The sequence below is a fragment of the Meles meles genome, chromosome 10, assembly GCF_922984935.1.
Source record: "Meles meles chromosome 10, mMelMel3.1 paternal haplotype, whole genome shotgun sequence".
NCBI lineage: Eukaryota > Metazoa > Chordata > Mammalia > Carnivora > Mustelidae > Meles > Meles meles.
This window is the reverse complement of record NC_060075.1, coordinates 463281-483163: the sequence shown is the minus strand read 5'-3', so window position 1 is coordinate 483163 and position 19883 is coordinate 463281. Positions and strand designations below refer to the sequence as shown.

At 58.4% G+C, this 19883-nt stretch overlaps 1 protein-coding gene across 1 annotated transcript in view; it reads right to left on the bottom strand.

The window, feature by feature from the left end:
• Nucleotides 1-19883, bottom strand: part of VIPR2 (vasoactive intestinal peptide receptor 2) — a 53380-nt gene that overhangs the window by 16797 nt on the left and 16700 nt on the right. Inside the window, exons 3-4 of the mRNA XM_046020525.1 lie at nt 17011-17118; nt 12444-12541 (exon numbers count right to left, since the gene is read on the bottom strand). Of these exons, the coding sequence (XP_045876481.1) occupies nt 12444-12541; nt 17011-17118 (206 nt within the window). The remainder of the gene's footprint in view (nt 1-12443; nt 12542-17010; nt 17119-19883) is intronic.

Here is a 19883-nt window from a genome sequence, read left to right as displayed (position 1 = left end):
TGGGGACCCCAGGGTGGAGGACGAGGCCGGCTTCTCCTTGCCCGGCAGACACAGACTTCTTCCAGAACAAGGCTCTGTCCCGTGGGCGCTTTGACCTGCCTCTTGATCCTCTTCCCAATGTTCCTAAGGCCCCAGAGGGTTCAGGCCCGCTCAGCTGCGGCTGTGCCCTCCACAGGCCTCCGTTCACAGGGCCCTGGCAGGAACGGGAGGGGCCTCTGCGTCTGTGTGGGGATGAAATGTGTTGCTCCAGGAAAATAGCCTCTCAGTGTTCAGTCCCCGCCATCCCCAGACAAGGGTGAGACCTGAAAGCCCCGTCAGCTCATGGATCTAGCCAGTGCGGGCCGATCGAGAGGGTTAACGGCCTCGGCTGTTTTCTCCGCCGACGGATGTACCGGGTTTCCTCTCAGCCGCAAGCCGGTGCGGGACGGAGGGGCCTGGCCTGGTGCGGAGCACGAGCCGGGGCTCAGGGGACTTCGTGAGGGCCGCGACCGTGTCCAAGGTGGCTGTGCCAGGAAGCTGGGGGACCTGAGGGTGCAGGGTGCAGGGCCCGGGCTGCAACCCTGGGAGGGCCAGGAGGTCAGGGACAAGGGGGCAGCTCCATTTAAAGAGATCTCAGGGGAAGGGGGCCTGGGTGCTGAATGTTTCCATCACCAGCAAACATTCGCTTTGTGTGTCATTCGATATCTTTAACGTGGTCTTCTTTCCCCCGCGGACAGTCCCTGCGATGCAGGGCCTTGGCAGGGCCGGAGGGAAAATCTGGGAGGGGCAGCCTGGCCGCTGGAGCCATTCGCTCCCGGGCAATGCTGGATGATGCTTCCTTGCACAGAAACGGCTGTCAGTACCGCTCGGGTCCGGAGAGCCACAGCACATGTGACCCGCTGGCTGAGTTCCACATCCCTGAGCAGGAGGACTGCCCCGGGTCCCCTGCAGAATGATGCGCAGCCGCGTGTTGTGGTCACACGTGGAGGCTGATTTCCTTGGAAAAGTCTCAGCACCATCATCGCAAATCAGGAAGGAAGACAAAGAAGTCCAGGAAACTTTTCAACACTCCAGAAGTCCTTTTCAACACTTCCGTACTTCCGAGGAGCCGGTGGACGGGCAGGCGGTGGGGCCCCTCTGCCCTGAGTCATTTGGGGCTGCACCAACAAACTCCCGCCAGCTTCTGCTTGCCCGTCCTGCCTGGGAGGGGGCGATGTTCCAGATGGCGGCCAGGCTGGTCCCTTCCTGCCAGCCCATTCCGGGAACCTGCTTCCTGAGCCGCCCAGCAAGCGTGTGGACAAAGTGATGTCCTCTTCTCACCGTCCGCAAGGGCAGGTCTGTGCGGGTGTTGCCAGCAGACAGCGCTCCTCGCGGGGATGCGGAGGGCCGAGCCGGTGTTGTCCACACAGTGAGTCACAACTAGGGTGGCCACAGACTATGGTCGGCCCAGGCCTGGCTTGCATCTGGCATCCGGAGCCCTTATTACTAGCTCCTCCTTTCTCCCTCAAGAGGCCGGGGTTGGCGGACATACAACACAGTCACCTTATTACAACCCGTTCGTAGGGTATGCAACCAGTTTAGTGGGCAGCGACCCACATTCGAAGAAGAGCAGCCTGGAGAATGCGGTTCTGTGACATGTTTGTGCTGGCCTGCAGTGTGGGCTGGGTTTCCAGCTGTGCACTCAGCTCAGAAGGCGCTGAGAGACTGCTGGCCAGACCGGAGACCTCTGACTCACCCAGCACGGTCTCAGAAGCTTTCTGGTAAAAGCTGCGTCGCCGGGCACATCTCCCCACAGCACACTCGAGACACAGGTGCTCAGCGGCGCTCTCTCCTGAACCTACGATGCCTTCGTCACACACATCCCGCTGGGCAAACAACGGTTTCTCCGGGAACCGCCGCAGCTGTTCATCAGCAAGTACGTTTGCATCAGGGGCAGAGAAAACACCACAGACACTAGACCCTTCTTCTCAGGATGGGTCCGACTTGAACTGGAAGGCGCAGTTCCCGTCCTCAGGGTGCATGAAGTCCTGCTGGGTGAACGACACCCAAACGCAGCTGGAAAACGAGCGAGCGAGGGCCAGCCTACGTGTCTCACTGCGGATGCCGACTGAAGGGCTGAGCGGGGGCAGGAGGAGCGCTCGGCGGGGGGAGAACCTGAGGCTCCATGGTGGGGGCGGCCGGCCGGTGCAGCAGGGGCATCGGCCCCAAGAGACAGGACCATGACACCGGCTCTGCCCCTTCCCGACTCCAGGGCTTGCGCAGCCCGACCCACCGTGGGGCGGCCAGCAAGGCTTAAGGGCTGTGCCTGCTTCACGCTGAAGGACGTGCTGGAGTGTGATGGCCAGTCCAGGGACGTCACCTGGGGGCTCTGGCAGAGTTTCAGGAGCCTGGGGACTGGCCACCCTCTGTCAGATGACAAGGATGTGCCTGTGCTTGCCATAAAAAGTGGACACCTGAGGCTTTCTTCGTTTTATTTATTTATTTTTGAATTATTTACTTGTTTGGGGGGGCAGAGGGAGAGAATCCCGAGCAGACTCCCACCGACTTGAAGTCATGACCCCAAGGTCACAACCTGAGCCAAAAGTAAGGGTCAGGGCCTAACCTCGGTGCCCCAAGGCTTTCTTTGAAACAAACGTGTTAGAGATCACTAGACACCACCCCGGATTTATGGGGAACGTGGTCAAGGATCCATTTATTCCCCTTGTGCACGGCAAGACATCAAAGCCCCAAGACGCGCAACCCGTCTCGAGTTTCAGAGCAAAACTCACAACCACCTGTTGTAAAACGTAGCAAGCAGAGGTTTTCTTCCTGGTATTTCCTGGGAAGGTGTCTTTCGTTTGCCCACGAAAGCCATTCTGCTCAGGGGACTGTGGCGATACTCAAAACCTTGGTGGAGGGCTCCCCACTTAATAAAATGTGACACGAAATTCATTCCGTTCTCCCGAGAACCCTGGGACGGAAGCAAGTTCCCGTTAACAGATGAGGGGCGGGGCCTCCAGCAGGGGAGAAGCCTTTAAGGACACGGGCCCTCAAGCTGCCGGCCAGAACCCCACGGTGTCATCCCCCCACGAGGGCCACAGTTACTCTTTTGTTTCGATTTTTTCTTTAAGAGGAATTAGTGCTGCCTGTAAGCGGCATGAAGTTGCTGCTTCACGCTGATGACGAACGAGTCAAATTGAAACACCAACCACTTTTCTTGGATCAGCAAGAGAGGGGAGGACGCAGGACCCGCGGTTGCCCCACAGCTGGGGGACCGATGGGCTGTCACGGGAGTCCCTGCTTGCCGGGGCAGAGTCAGGAGACTGACGACTGCTTCCCCTGCGGCAATCAAGACAGCCTGGCAGTGGCGGGCGCGGGCGAGTGGGTCAGGGGGACAGAACGGAGCCCAGACAGAGAGCCATGTAAGAACCACCCTGGCATTTGACAAAGGAGCAGAAGCAATCCAGTGTCCTCGTCACATGCCGCCAGGACCCGTGGCATCGCGTGCCTGCCAGGACTGGAGGTTCAGACCTCACAGCGGTGCCAGAATTAATGCGGAACGGGTCAGAGACCCTAACGTGAAACACGAACCTGCCGTGCCGGAGAGCGGGAAGACGCGTGCAGGCCGGGGACGCCCCGATGAAGGCTGGGCGCACAAAACACACAAAGAACTCTCAAAACCCAACCGGAAGAAGAGAAACAACCCCACTAAAAACACACAAAACCCATTTTGGAAAAACTAGAGCCCGCACCAGAGAACATGTACAGATGGTCAGTCACGGAGACACGCTCCCCGGAAAGCGCAGAGCGCGGTGCCCGCGGACCTGGGCTTGTGCTCCTGGCATCGACACGGCACACGGGATGGTGGGCGCCCCCCGGCTCAGGCCTACATTCCGTGGACACACAAGAAGGGGGTTCACTCCCTTCCGCGTCTGCTTCTCCCGGCCAGAAATGGTAACAACTGTGCTGCGTCCCACGGCTTGCTGGGGATTAAATGAGACTGTCCACACAGGGCTTCATAAACGCCCTTAGTAAGTGATTTATGTTTCTTGGTCTGATTTTATAGTGCAAACCATTGTTACAACGAAAGAGGTTTTAAATTATTAATTCAATGATCCAAGTAGTCCTTATTGAGGTGAGGAAATACTTCTCAAGCCTCCTCTGTCCATGGGCTGCGTTCACAGGAAAGGTCAGAACAGGCTGGAGAAGGGTTTTCTCCTTCCCGTCCAGTCCAGATTGGCCCTGCAGGGGAAAGGCAGGGGCCCGCAGCCAGAGCCTCCCAGTGGCTGCTTCTGAGCCGTAAATCAGGGCCTTTTCTAGTCGTGGATGGCCTTGCAGAGAGACGAGGAAACAGGCACGGTCCCGCCTGTAGCCATCAGAGATGTCTGGGCATTTGGGACCCATGTTGCCTCATGTGGGAGCCGGGCTCCATGGGTCAGCGTGCGCAGGGAGGTACCGCGGACAGCTCAGTGCTAGTGATCTAGGAGCTGAGGTGTGCTCATGCGTGTGCGTGTGTGCGTGCACGCCTGCGGCCAGGCCCCACGCCCTCCTCTCCTCTGGGAGGGCACCAGCTCCCCGAGGAAGGAGCAGATGCCTGGAAGATGCCCCGTGGAGGGGAGGGTGACGTCCAAGACTGTCCCAGACTCCTGCTCTGATTAAGTGCTGCTTTCCCAGAGAACCTCGGCTGTGTGACTTCACTCCGAGCCGCGGGGAGGACGGCCACGTGACTTGCAGCTTCTCCCTGCGCGGCTGCAGGGCGACGTCTGCAGGAGAGGCTTACGTCACTCAGCTTGCTGGCCACCGCTTAGTTTGAGTCGCCACGCGGAGCGTTCCTTTGTTGGCGTGGAGGGCTCAGAGGAGAGAAATGACTTTCTTTTAAAATCCAGATATGACGTTTCTGAGGTGAAGAGCCACAGATATGGAGCATTTTATCCCGAGACCCAAGTGTCATTGTCAGAAACGTCAGAGTAAGCCTGGCTGACGGCCGTTTCCCAAATCAGGCGTTTACTGTATTCTTCAGAAACGCGATGCCGTACAAGAGAGACCGAGGAAGGTTCCAGATTGGAAACCGCTCACGCGTCAAGACGAGCGTGAGCCGGGACCCTGCCAGCGCTGGGGCCCAGATGGCAGATGGGTAACAGCAAGAACGGCACGTCTCCCAAACGGTAGCGGTGCTGAGGTTAGAGAGTCGCCTCACTTCTATCACGTTTTAGGAGGCGAAGGCGAGCACGCCCGGCCGGTGGTCGGTGGCAGCGTGCCCACAGCTCACCGGGTCACGGGCAGCACCGCAGCCGCGGCGAGACTCTGCCTGGAGAATCGGGGACACGTGCGGGACCCCGCTCCCTCCGTGCACGGACGGCACCACGCGGACGCAGCGGGACAGCTGGGTTTCCTCACCTCCCGCCAGCGCCGAGCTAATAGGCAAACGTAGCTGAGAAGCGATCGGACAAACCTGGCATACATTTAAGAGGTTTTTCTTTTTGGACTAAAATTAGATTTTATTTGAGCACAAAAGTAACATATTCTTACTTCTGAGAAAGTCATAAATATAACAAAGAGACTTTTAAAAGGAGAACAGAGCTCTTGCAGGACCTCCTGGATCCGAGGAGCTTCTGTCCTTCGTCAGTGGCTCTCGTGGCTCTCAGGCCAGTCCAGCCGCAGACCTCGCAAGGCACACCCAGGTGACGGTCCGTCAGCAGGGAGCTCCGTCCAAACTCATCTTCCTCTTGCTAGGCCTCTGACAGAGCTCGCTCCAACCCGGTAAAGCGAATCCCGCTGGACTCCACCCTTTCTTCCATTATTGCATTAGTCCTACACCGCAAACATCGAATGGAGAAACCACTCGGACCACCCTGTGAAGAGCTGGTTGTTCCCCGACTGCCGGGGACCCTCCCTCCTGCTCCCACCTGCGGCCTGGACAGGGCAGCTGGCATCCCCGGCCCTGCAGACTGCCGGCTGCCTCGCCTGTCTGTCCGGGCAAGACTGCTCACGGACAAGCCCAAGGGAAGCAGGTCAGGAGGCCAGGCCCTTCTCGAGAGCACTGTTCCGGGTGGAGACCAGTCTGGTGCCATCCGACCAGCTGCCAGGCCGCAACCACCGCCCCGCGTCTGGCCCGACACACCCAGGTCCGTGGATACAGCCACTCCTCACCATTGTTTGACGATAAACAGAGGCCTTGTGCTCCCCAGAGCAGGGCCCTGGGCTCATGGCGGAGCCTTCCCTCTCCTGGGAGACTGCACGGGTCTCCCTCCCCGTGACAGTTTTTCTTTATCTTTCCTTAACTTCTCATCCACGTTTTTCTTCGGGCTTGGAAAGACTCATTCCTTTACTCAGCAAGTATTACACATCATAGTTCCGTTGAAAGTAGAGTGAGAATAGCCCATCATGCTGCCTGTCTCGTGACTCTTCTGAACCCGGCCCTGCTCACGGTCGGGTTTCTGCCCAGACTCGAGTCAGCCGGCTCATGAGCTCAGGCCCTGTCACGGCGGGCTGCAGCTCGGGGTCCCGCCGCCCCTGCCAGCATTCTGACGTCACCCGCTCTGGGTCCTCGCTGGACCTCCGAGCCCAGGGTCGCCAGCGCCTGCCTGGCGGTCTGGATCCCAGGGTCCCCTGAGCAGGCCGCCTGTGCGGGACTCACGTGCCCCTGAAAGCCACAGTGGGAAGCTCGCTCCTGCTGAGCCCCAGGAAGCGGAGCAGCCGTAGCCACTGGAGCTGGGTCAGAAGCTGGATTAAACGGCGCCTGCAAGCGGAGCCGGCACCGGCCGGAGGGGCCCAGATCTCGGGTTAGTTGGCGTAGCTGCGGGCACACACGTTGCCATATCCGGGGCTTTCCTCCTGGCCCCGCGTCTCCAGGCAGCTGCTCAGCACATCCCTGAGCGACAAGCCCCCCACGCCGCCCCCGTCCCCGCCCACCGCCCAGCCGTGGGAGAACAGCACGCTCCCTCGTGAGCGCCAAGCCCTGGGGTCTCTGCTTTCAGAGTGGGGAGCCCCGGGAGGCCACACCAGCGGTTAGGCAGCACGAGTTACTGGTGTGTCTGGAAGCTGGGAGGAGAGAGCAAACCTATTTTTAGGGATATGGCATAATATGGAAGAAATGTATCTGCTTGATGCATGGGGAGGCCGACATGCCAGACAGCTCTGTCGGCTAAATTTAGCCGAAGCTCCTTCTTTAAGAGCCGTGTTAGCAAATACACAATATAGGAGACACATGGAGGGTTCTGCCTTGCGTGTCCGCGGCACACAGGACGCCAGGATGTCGTCAGGGGGGGCCGTCCCTTAAAGGGCAGGCGTGCGCTAGAGGAGAGTCGTGCATGCCGACCAGCACAGAGCCGCGGGGGCAGGGGCTGCTCTGGGTCCTTCTATGTTCGTCTGAAGACTCCTGCTACTCAGGAGAAAGGAGGCACCTCCGAACCCACGGACTCTTGTGGTTGCTGAATTTCTAGGTGTCCATGTTTCACCAGCTCTCAGCATCCCTGGAGGTGGGATGGGAAACTGAGGCAGGGAGCCTGGCCTGAGGGAGTATCCCGAGCTGGAGCCTCAGGACAGCCTTCGCTGCAGGAAAAACGCCAAGAGACTGCTGTGGTTGGGGAGCCCCAGGGCAGAGGGCCCGGCCTGCAGGGATGGACGACCAGACTGGTAACTCCAGGTGCAGGACCCTCGCTGGCCGTCCCCCCTGAGGGGGAGGGCGGGATCCTAGGACAGCTTCTTCAACCCAGGAGACCCCCAGCTCCCATGAGCAGGGATCCTGCAGGCCCCCAGGAAGGGGGAGGCTTGGGAAAGGACAGAGGGCCGCTCCTGGTGTGACCTCCGTGGGCCCCCGGGAGTGCTCCTCAAATCCCCTCAATGGGAGGAAGCACTTGGTGCAAAGATTAGAAAATCAAGGGCCTGAGAGGAAACTGCTCCTGAAGGTGGTTTTGGGGGGAAAGGGTCAGAGACAAGGAAGCCTGGACACGGAAACCAGGACCTGGTGACAGAGAGAGGCTGAGCCAAGCCCCCCGCCGTGAAGCGGGCTTCACGGTCTCACCGTGGCTTGTGAGGCCCAGGCCGGCCAAGCCCCCTGAGACTCATGGGCTGCCTTGCTGCGGGCGAGAAGCAGCTTCTGCAGGGGCTCCCGCAACCCTCTGAGCGGCCCTCCAGGGGCTTCGGATCCTGGCTCCCTTCACGGGCCTCCCCGTTCCTGACTTTATTTTTCGATTCCCTCGCCACATGGAGCCAAGCCTGTGGCTTTTGTGGAGGCTAATTTTTTTCTTGAATTTAATTAATTCAGAAACCAGCAAAGTTTGTGCACACAACACCCAGAGCAGAGTCTGGCTGCGTGACAGCAGGAAACCCAATTAAAATCATAAAACCGGGAGGCTAGTGAGCCGCTGGAGATGAGGAATGGCACCGGAAGCTGAGTGTGCCGGGCTCACGGCCAGGGCCGCCCCTCCCCGCGACGGCCCGAGGAGACCCAGCTGGGGCCTCAGCCCCGCCGGGCCCTCGGCGGCCCGTCACACCGCGTGGTTCTCGTCTTCCGCAGGATTCCTTAAACAAGCAAGTATTCAAAGCGTGCGGACGGCGGAAACTGCCATCAGGAAGGAAAGTTATTTGCTTTGGTTTTGCGCCATCATTGTCTTCGCGTCCCCATGTTAAAATATTTGGACTTTCTCACCCATTAGTAGGGAATATGCATTCATGATATTTGTAGAATCTCTGAAATGTTTAATCAAGAAGAAAAATGGCTCTTCAGACTGGAAAAGCAGGAGAAAGCAACGACGCCGTGCTTCATGCAGGCGGGGCCGGGCCACACGCTTCTGGGGGCGGGAAGCGTCGTCCGTTGGTTTCCCTGGGAAGCCTCCTACGGCAGAGCCTGGCAGGTCATGTGGCCTCGGATGCCAGCTCTCAGTCCCTGCCCACAATCATGCTGGGCTCATGATAACGGGACAGACTCACAGCACCGGGATTCCCAAGAAACGAACGAATGAGGACGGGGCCACCCTCGTACCGGGACCCGCTGGCTCTGAAGAAGTGCTGCTGGGAGGACGGGATGTTCTGTGTCCACCTGCCAGGGGTCCAGGACACTGGCAGAGAGAGGAACGAGAGTTGTGTCAGAGTAACCCCCTGACTCCTGGCCAGAGGTCCAAGGCCATCCTCGTCACCGGGGCCTGTCCTCTTGCCCCTGAAACGGTCTGACAGCATCCATTAGGGTCACCTGGGAGCGGGTGTCATGTAGCAACTGCCCTGAAGCCACTCCTGGAGCCCTGGTCATTGTGAAGAAGGACAATCCCCATTCCTGGTCAGAATGCAGGGTCTGCAGGACAGGGCCTGTGAACTCCAGCCGAGAGGGCGCGTTGTGGTCTTACATGCTGAGTACATGTCCTTTCAGTGACGCCCGGGAGCTGCTCTGCGTCTAGGCCTCCCTGGTCACAAGCCCGGCCGAGGGTGTGAACCACCCCTCGTGTCCTCATGTCGGCAGGGGCACATGGGCCCCATGGTGCCCCATGGTGCTGGCTGCCTGCCGGACGGAGAGCAAAGGCGCCAACAAAGTCTTCACTGGAGGGTCAGGTGGGTAGATCTGACCCAGAAACGTCTGTGATCGCATGACAGAAACTGAGCCGGGCCCTGACCACGTCGTGTCACAACCGAAACTCAGTGTTTCCATCTGTAAGGCTGGTGGTCACCAAGACGGAAGACCAGGGTGGGGGGCGTGAGGGATGTTAGTCAAACTGTAGACTCTCAGCTCTAAGGGAATAAGGTCTGTGTCTCACCAAATAAATAAATAAATATGTGAGGTGACGGGTGATTGGCCGAGAGATCGTTTCACAGCACGCTCATGTACACGCACCGAAGCACTGGCTGTCACACGTGCCACGAAGGCGGGTCTGCTCTGGCCAGTGCCCAGAGCAGGAGGGAGTCGAGCAAACTGGTTGGTGTCCTGATGCCTGTAAGGCTTATGGGGACCGTCGCTTCTGAATATGCGACAGTATTGTGTCTAAGAAAACAACGTACATACTTAGTTAAAAACTACTTTATTAGCGAAAATGAACTTTTGGGACTTCATCAAGATCAAAAGCTTCTGTACAGCAAAGGAAACAGTCAACAAAACAAAAAGGCAACCCACGGAATGGGAGAAGATATTTGCAAATGACAGTACAGACAAAAGGTTGATATCCAGGATCTATAAAGAACTCCTCAAACTCAACACACACAAAACAGATAATCATATCCAAAAATGGGCAGAAGATATGAACAGGCACTTCTCCAATGAAGACATACACAGGCTATCAGACACATAAAAAAATGCTCATCATCACTAGCCATCAAGGAGATTCAAATTAAAACCACACTGAGATACCACCTAACACCAGTTAGAATGGCCAAAATTAGCAAGACAGGAAACAACGTGTGTTGGAGAGGATGTGGAGAAAGGGGAACCCTCTTACACTGTTGGTGGGAATGCAAGTTAGTGCAGCCACTTTGGAAAACAGTGTGGAGATTCCTGAAGAAATTAAGAATAGAGCTTCCCTATGACCCTGCAATTACACTGCTGAGTATTTACCCCAAAGAGACAGATGTAGTGAAAAGAAGAGTCATCTGTACCCCAATGTTCATAGCAGCAATGACCACAGTCACCAAACTGTGGAAAGAACCAAGATGCCCTTCAACGGACGAATGGATAAGGAAGATGTGGTCCATATACACTATGGAGTATTATGCCTCCATCAGAAAGGACGAATACCCAACTTTTGTAGCAACATGGATGGGACTGGAAGAGATTATGCTGAGTGAAATAAGTCAAGCAGAGAGAGTCAAGTATCATATGGTCTCACTTATTTGTGGAGCATAACAAAGAACATGGAGGACATGGGGAGATGGAGAGGAGAGGGGAGTTGAGGGAAATTGGAAGGGGAGGTGAACCACGAGAGACTGTGGACTCTGAGGAACTAACTGAGGGTTTCGGAGGGGCGGCGGGTGAGAGGTTAGGGGACTAGGTGGTGGGTAATAGAGAGGGCACGTATTGCATGGAGCACTGGGTGTGGTGCAAAAACAATGACTTCTGTTAGGCTGAAAACAAATTAACTTAAAAAAACCTACTTTATTGTTAAAAAATGCTAATTATCCTCCGAACTTTCAGTGAGTGCTGATCAGTCATCACAGGTCATGTAACAAGGATAATCCCAGGAAAATGTCAGAAACACTGTCAGAACTAGCACCACGTGACCCAGAGAGACGAAGTGAGCAAATGTCTCTGGAAAAATGCCCCCACGGACAGGGCGGCGTTGCCCTGCCATTCAGTCTGCGGAAACACAGCATTGAGGGACGCCTGTTCTGTAAGTGCGTCCGCGCGTCCGTCCTGCCTCAACGGGGTAAGAGCACCCGTGACCACACGGGTAAGTGATGCAGCCCACAGCGTGTGCTCGGCCACGCCAATGACGCCAGCATCGTCCCCACTGACCGCGGGCCCCGTGTCAGGAAACTTAACCTTCGCTTAGTGGGACACTGGCTGAAGCGTGAGGGACCACCTTCTCTAGGGTTAGTCATGTGTTTGTAAAAGAACTGGCTTTAAACCATGAATCTTAGTGAGGAGAGCAAACAGTCCCGCAGTAGAAGAGGAACACGAAGGATTGTTAATCCCCCAAGAAACGGATCTGACCGTGACCTTAGTAGCAGTCTCCATGGTGGGGAGCTGGGCGTGGGGCTGGAGGGAAGCCGAGCAAGGCACGGGAGTCGCCGGCTGTTCCCCAAGGCTCTGACAAGGGCCTCCAGTGCGTTCCCACCCAGTGGGGGCTGCAGGGGACGGGGAACGAGACCCCAGGCCTTCACGTTAGTAGGGCGTTCGCCGGTCATTAACGTGGCATTGGGGGTGAAGGAAGGTGGCCCAAGGGGAGGACGGTGACCTGGCTTCCTGGTGGCAGACCCAGTAAAACCACAACCACGCAATGTCACCGGCTGAACGTGCGGGAGAGAAAGCCACCCCAGACCAGCCCTGGGGCTGAGCAGAGCTGAGCGGGCTCGAGTGGTCACGTTCTCAGAGAAAGGCTCCCCCTGCGCACACCTCTAGGGCCTCCTATGGACGCTGGCCATCAGCACGTCCCGGGCACCGTCGGGCGGGAACAACAGCAAGCTCCCCTCTCCTGCCGTAGGGTCGTGGCTAGAAACCCTACTGCACGGCTTCTGGAGAGCCCGCTTTATGGCAGAGTCCTCAACAGACCAGAGAAACCCGTCGGCAGAATGGGTGCTCATTAAAGCTCACGTCAGGCCCGCGGAGCGACTTAGCCTTGCTGGAGGCTGGCGAAGAGAGTCAGGCTCTCCTGCCTCCAAAACGGCAGAACCACAGACCGACGCCAGATGCCAGGCCCAGGACCGAAACAGGGACGCGGCCCACACGGGCCACGAGGAAGCAGCAGTGCTCTTTGGAGGAACTCGTGTAGGGTGACCTCACGGACACCGTTCCGTGGTCGCTTCCAGAAAAGGGACCGGGAAGCACGGGGCTGCACGGCCCTTACCTTGTTGTCGTCCTCAGCGTCACTGTAGCCGCATGCGTCCACGAAGTCGGGAAACATCTCTGACCAGCCGTGACTCGTGCAGTTTTTGCTTATGTTTCCTGGAAGACAGAGTGCGGGCGTCAGGCCTGCAGGTCCCCAACAGCTGGCCTGAGGGGTGACGGCGGGCTTGCCGGGGCACGGCCCCATATACTTCCTCTCTCTGGCCAGCGAGGAGCTCAGCCTCACCCCGTTCAGCCACTTCACGGTGCGCGCCTTCAGCCCTGCCCCACTGCCCCGGGCTCCCCACCCATGGAAGTGGAGTTTGGCAGCGCCTCAGTGGCTCGTGGGTGAGCTTCTGGTCACGGTGACGCAGTGACGCTGGTCACGCAGCGAGGTGGGAGTGGCTGTAACGGCTGGTTTCTGATTATTTAGGAGTGCGAGGAAAGCTAACAGACTCGAATCCTGTCCAGAAAGCGCGTGATCGCCCAACCTCAGCCGTGCCAGAGCCCACTCCCCTGCACCCTACCCCTGCCGGCTCCCTCGCTCGGCTGCCCGGGGCGGGACCCACACGGGCAGCACCGTCCCTGATGTGACCCGCAGACTGGGGGGATGAGATGCAAACCGCGGGAAACGAAGGCAGTGTTTGTCTTGTGGCACCGCTTTCTTTTGGTCTTAATTAACGGAAACACGTATGTTAAACTCAGGAATGCAGCGTTCCCTCTATCTGAAAGGAAGGGTCAGACGCCGGGCGGCTCAGTAGGTTGAGCCTCGGACTGTCGGTTTCCGCTCAGGCCATGACCTCAGGGTCCTGGGACAGAGCCAGGTGTCGGGCTCCGCGCTCAGCGTGGCGTCTGCTGCAGATGCTCTCTAATAAGTAAATAAATAAAATTTAAAAAAGAAGAGGTGGGGGGCGTCTGGGTGGCTCAGTGGGTTAAGCCGCTGCCTTCGACTCAGGTCATGATCTCAGGGTCCTGGGATCGAGCCCCGCATCGGGCTCTCTGCTCAGCAGGGAGCCTGCTTCCTCCTCTCTCTCTGCCTGCCTCTCTGCCTACTTGTGATCTCTCTCTGTTAAATAAATAAATAAAATCTTAAAAAAAAAAAAAAAAGAAGAGGTGGGTGACCACGTGGGCCCCAGACGGTGCTGGGTGACCTGAGGGCCGGGCACGGACCCCTGGTGACGGCGGGGGCTCACGGGGCGGGTGGTGGGATGCTCAGGCCTGGGAAGGCGCTTCCTGCCCTTGGCGTTGGGAGGCTCAGGGCTGACCGGCCACCAGCTTCCTCCCTGACTCACGGCCCCCGGCGCTCTCAGGAGAGCAGACGCTCTCACTCACGTCGTCTCTGCCTGTCTTGGGCCGGCACCGTGACGCAGACGGGCAGTCATTACTGTTCCCATTTTACAGATGAGACTGAGGCTCAGGAACACACCCAAGGTTCTGTAATGACTGAGACGTGGAAATAGGTTTCCTCACTCAGAAACCCTTTGTTTTCAACACCAGGGTGGCCCGTGTGATTGACTAATCAGACAAAACCTAGAGCCAGGCACGCTTGCGCTGAGGTGACGATATGCTGGCCCAGTGTGTCCAGGGGAGCGGGAGTGCCCAGACCCTGACCTTCTGGCAAGAAAGTGGGTCAGGGGACCTTGGCAAAGCCCCTCGCAGGGTCGCGTGGGCTTGCTCTCTCACTCTCCAGCACTGTGTGGCTCTGAGTCCAGGCCCCAAACCTCCTCCTGCTCTCATCCCAGGGGTGTCTGGGGGCAGCTGGAGGGCAGGGACCACAGTGGACAGTGGAGGCAAGACAGAGTCCTGTGACGTGAGGGGGTCCCGGGGAGGGGGAGGCCTGGGAGCTGAAGGTGGGACCAGGGAAGGGAAGGTGTGGAGGACGCACCTCTAGGACCCTCTTCTCTGTCCTCCGCGGGTGGTCCTCTTCACCCTGACCTCGGGGGCCCTCCTCTGCCTGTGGGACCATCTGCCCTGTGGGAGTCTCACCACACCGGGGACCTCTCAGCTCAGCTGCGCTGCCTGGGGCCCCAGCAGAGTCGTGACGGGTGCCTCCGTCCCTGCTCCCCAAGGCTGATCCCCCGTGCCCGGTCCCTCGCTCACGGAAGGTACATCTGCGGGGCTACTGGGAGGGTCCTTGGTCTCCCACCGAGGCGGGAGGATGTGTGCGTCTGCGCTGCCCGGAGCACCATGTCTATGGGGCGTGGAGGTCCTGCTCTCCAGAAAGCCCGTCTGCGTGAGAGCCGCTCCCCGCGCGAGCTCCGTGTGGCAGGCATTGCATCAGGCCAGCCCCGCTGCCTGGTGGGGGTCGGACTGCAATGCCCAGCCCATCTCGGGACTTGCGTGCGTCCTTTCAGGACAGGTGGGCGCATGCTCCGGCCCCTTCTGTCCCCGACGCGGGGCACACCTTCCCTCTCTGCCCCCACGGCACCGCGAGGTCTCGGCCCTTCAGAACAAGCCCTGCTCCTCCCCGAGTCTGCCCCCGGCTCCTGCACTCGACCGCTCGCTGCCGTCCCCTTCAGAGACTCGTTCTGCTGCGGCACCGGGTCCCACCCGCCCTGCGGCTGCGCTGGAGGCAGGGTCCTTCCTGCTGTGGGAGCGGACGGGCGGCCCACATCCTAGCACAGCTCCGAGGCGCCGCGCCAGCGTGGACACAGCAGAGGACGTGACCCCACGCACGCCAGTCGGGAGAGCACTCCGCTCCCCATCCCCCGGAGGTATGAGAACCCAGAAAAGAAAACCGCTTCTTATCGAGACACAGATCTATTTCTTGAACATCCGGGCCTGGGGCTGAAGCCGCTGCAAGTCGCCCTACGACCTGGCGCTCCCCGTGGGTACCGAGGGGCCACAGCGTGTCTGGGAACACTTTCTGTGGAAGGGGAAGTACTGCACAGCGTCACGCCCACTGGGTCCTCGCTGGATCGCAAGACTCTTATCTCTGCTGAGTTTCATCTCTGGGGCCTCAGCCCATTGTCACCTGATGCCTGTCGGCCGGGCCCAGCCCTGCTCAGCCCCTGGCTCTGCGTCACGCCCACGTTCCTCTAAGTGACCACGAACACTCCAAGCCTTCCACGCGGGCAGCAACTTGTCAACAGCCTGTGTGAGCACCTCCTGCGTCCCATCTCCGTGACGGGCTGAACGAGCAGGCGTGCACATCTCAGACGGCTCAGCTGTGACTTAGGGAAACGCCTGCAAATCTCTGGTGGGAGAGATGCCCCCCACGAGAGCGAGGCCGTGTCCTGCTCCCGCTTGGACAAGAAAAGAGCATCAAGCATTTAACCCAAGACAGCCTGGGAACTCTCATTTCCCAAAAGAGAGGACGCCCAGGGGTTCCACACAGAGACGGGCTCTGAGGGGACCCGGGTCCCAGGCGCCCCGACGGCTCCCGTCTTGCAGAGGCTGGGTGCTCACACCCGACGGCCCAGGAGCCAGAGCTCTGTGTTTGTCAGCGTGAAACCTCTGGCTGCCCGCGGAAGCAGCCAGAGCCAAGCCATCTGATGAGGGGGCCTGGGTGCATGCTAGTTGCTCAGGACTCCTGGGAGGATATTTCAGCCCAAACCATTCGGTAGGAACCTTACTGACACACAGATATTTTCTAAATTTCTGCTTCTCCAAGCTGATTTAGTGATTCTGAGCTGAAGACGACCAGTGACTGAGCATGACTCTGTCCTCTCTTCCTGCGCCGCCGACGGACTCACCAAGGAAAGGTCTCACCTTGCAAGTCACAGAGATGAAACAAAGCCTTTCTCTTTCGAACCTCCTTTTTCTCCATCCCAACCTGTGCCATGACATTCTGCTTAAAGTGCTTCAACAATTGTGGTTCTCAGCGTCTCTACCCTGTCATGTTTGCTGGAGATGAAAACAGTGCTCTAGAGAACGCCAAGTATCAGGCCTTTCCAGTTTCCAGATGTATCCTCTCTTTCCTATTTTTCCAGACAGACTTTCTCATGGAAGTCTGGATCGTGTACAAGCAAACAAAGCACAACGCAAGAACCTCTCTTGGGACCAGGCCGAGAGGCTGCACCGTGGTGCAGAAAGCTGGCCTAGGACAGGTGCCAACCCCACGTGCCGGCCCCTGGGACCCGGGAGCGGAGACCGTGGGACCTGAGGAGTCAGTGCGATGAGCAAGACGTTCCCTGTGGACAAGGAGCCGTCTGGGCTCCAGGAGAGGCCGGCCGCCGTCCCTGAGCATCAGGGCTCCTCAGAACCTTTGGGGGAGGCTCCCTGCGGGCTCGGGGCAGCCACGCACGGGGGAAAGCATGGAACCACATGCGTGTTCTTGGTGCCCAAAGCCCGCTGGTCCTTGTGGACATTGCCGCTGCTCCCCATTTTGGTGCCCAGGCCCTGTCTGTCCTGTATGGGGCTCATGGGTCCACGTTCGCCCGAGACCTGCTCTCTTCCGGGGTTTGGTTTCAGGGGGCTGACCCGGCAAGGAGCTTCTCTTTTCCCCTGCTCCTAAAACCAGCTCAGCCCGTGAGGCACAGCTGTCCCGACTCCCTTCGTAGAGGAGACGGGCAAGCTGCTGCCTGGGCCTCGACGGGGAAGCCAACCACAGCCTCTGCCCGGGCTTCCACAGTGCGGACAGACAGTACCTGGTTTGCTGTAAAAGTTGCTGAACACTTTGGGACAGGGCACGGTGACGGTCTCGCCGACGTCCGCGGGGCGCCAGCAGGTGATGTTGTCCCAGACACCGGCGCAGGCTGGAGAGAGAGAGAGAGGGAGAAGGACTCAGGCAGCGCTAGGGAAGCGGAGGCATCGCAGCTCCTGGGGATGCCCGGCCGCTCGCAGCCAGTCGTGGGTTTTCAAGCTTGGCAAGGAGCTACCCCGTTACTCAGATAATCATCTGGCAAATTGCTTATTTGTGAAAGAAGTTTGCACCCACAACACGATGGAGAGTTTCTTAGCTCCTGCGTTCATTGTGTCCAGGCTGGAGGAGTCGCCGGACGTGTGGCAGAAGGTAACTGAGCATCCCCGGCGTCCTGCACGCGGCGGACAGTTCCGGGAATGGTCGGTTACTTTTCTCCGGCTGAGGCGCGTCCCCCAGTATCACCCATGGGTCCTGCGGGGCTCGTGTGAGTCCTGAAGGCTTAGGGTCCCAGGATGAACGTACATGTGTGCTTTTAGGGTGTCTGACTTCAAGGGTAATATGCAAATGTAAATATTCGATAAGCTCACTTGATTTAACAGTTAAGAGGGCATCTGAGTGGTGAAGTCCTAATCACTGTCCTGCAGGTCTCAGATAACCTGATTTGTGTAACGTGGCACTTACATCATTTTGCAGATCTCGTACTGGGTTTTGGCAAACACCCACCCTGTGCAAGGCCTGCAAGCACGCGCCCGTCGTCCCAGAGGAAACGTCTCGCCAACTAGGACAGAATCCACACCTGAACCCAGGGCTTTGTACCCAAGTCCCAGGGGTTTCTGCAATGTCTTACGACCCTTCAAGTGCTGTATTTCACGTAAATGTCAGTGTTGCAGGAGCAACGTTCTAGCCTCGGAGGAAATGACGGCCAGCAGCTCCACAAGCCACCATGTCCCGTGCGGCCGGTGCCGGCGGGTCTCCACGGTCCTGGCCGGAGCCCGGGGGTGTTCACTTGAAGGACGCAGCTACTTCCCATACAGTGGTTGCAAGTCAAGCTTTGACTTGACTTAAAAGTACTTTCTAAAGGTTTTAAAATAAAGTGAAAATGTATTTATTCTAGAAATTTAATTATATGCCAGTGATTAAATGAGTGAATTCATAGTGTGTTGCCGTTCTCACACATTTAAAGAAACACTGCTTTGGAAGAAATATGCAGAAGTCATCAAGGGCCATGAGTGACGAGCGACTTCAGGTGTGCGTCTCGCGGCAGAGACCAGGCCAGGGACAGGCAATGACACCCCGTGACACTGTCCGATGTCAGCGCAGGAGACACGTGGCGGCTGAGGCTTGGAGGAGCCCGGCCAGGGCCAGGGCTCCCAACAGAGAGCCCCCGGGGGCCGGTGAAGGTGTCCAGCTGTCCCAGGAAACACAAGCAGAGGCCGAGCCCCCACCCACGGGAAAGCAGCGCGTCTGACCACTGGCCCCTGGTTATCGTGAAGGTCCGACCATCTTCTCCACGAAGACCACAATTTCTGCTTTAATAACGGAACCTCGAGGGACACACATTAGATCCACAGGTTCACTTCAGTCAATGTTCACGTCACAGCAGGATTTGATTCAAGTGCCGGGAGTCCGGCGGGTCATCCTTTCAGCTGCCGGCAAGCCTTCCCTTTGTGGGTTTACCGGGCCCCCCGCTGCGGCGGTGCTGGGTGCTACCTGGGAGGTTACCTGGGAGTAACCAGCCTTCCGGCCGGCAGCCCGGCAAGCAGAGTGGTAGGCCAGCCCAGGGCCTGGCACTGAGGGATGGACGTCGTGGTTCCCGGTGCGTCCAGTGACAGAGCCACACCGGGAAGCAGTGAGCAGTGACAAGGAGGGAGGGAACTCAGCAGGAGCAGCCCTGCCTGCGGAGGAGACGCAGGGAGACCTGTGTTGGGTGCCTCACACCAGATCTCCCGGCTCCCGCCGAGTGTGTGGAATGGGCTGTAGGAACAGACGAGTGGGAAGAGGACGGATGGAACAGTTTCTGGCACGAGGTGTCGGGCTGGGCAGTATTTGGCGGGGTATCCTCACCCCCCATCGATGAGCAAACACTACCAATAACTCTCTCCATTCAAAAGCTTCATCTGAATTTAAAGTCCCAAGTGGAAAAGCTCCTTCTAGAATCGGACGTGGCAGGGAGGCTGAGACAGTGCTCAGAGGTCCTGCCCAGAGCGACCTGAGCGTGCAGGATGGCTGCCCACAAGGGCGCCGTTCTTCCTCCCAACCCGCAAGTGAGGACCCCTCCGCCAGGCTTTGTGGGAGGTCAGTGCCTGTCCAGGGGCAGCTCCCGCAGGACGATGGTGGCCAGGATCCCGAAGAAAGCCAGGTGGACAGCCACGCAAGAGGAATTTCCATTGCTTGGGTGTGAAGGGATGTCTGCCAGCTACCCTCGTACTGGCTTCCACGAGTCCCACGTGAAACTCCGATGCACCGTGTCCGTGCGAGTGAGGATGCAGGGACGCGGCTGCAGCGCGACAGAGACCAGCCGGGGCGGAGAGCCTGTGCGCGCCTGTCCTCCCTCCCGCTCCCTGTCTGTGGTGCAGGCGGCCTGAACGAGGGCACGGGAGCGGGTGGGCGGGAGGCGCTGGGAAGCAACTGCTGTTCAGCAGCCGGAGGAGAACACGTCGAAGCCTCCAAATTGGATCCGCTGGGCTCAGTGGCCTCCCTCAGTCCCTGGTGAGGACAAGCCGTCACGTCCAAGGACCTTCATTATAGACAACGAGACTGAATTTACTTCTCATTTCTTTTAAACCTCACATCTGGCTCTGCCCACGAGCCTGTGCCTGCCCTCCCTCACCGCAGCGTCTCCCGGGGCTCAGTGCGGGTGGTCCCGTCCGCGGCGGA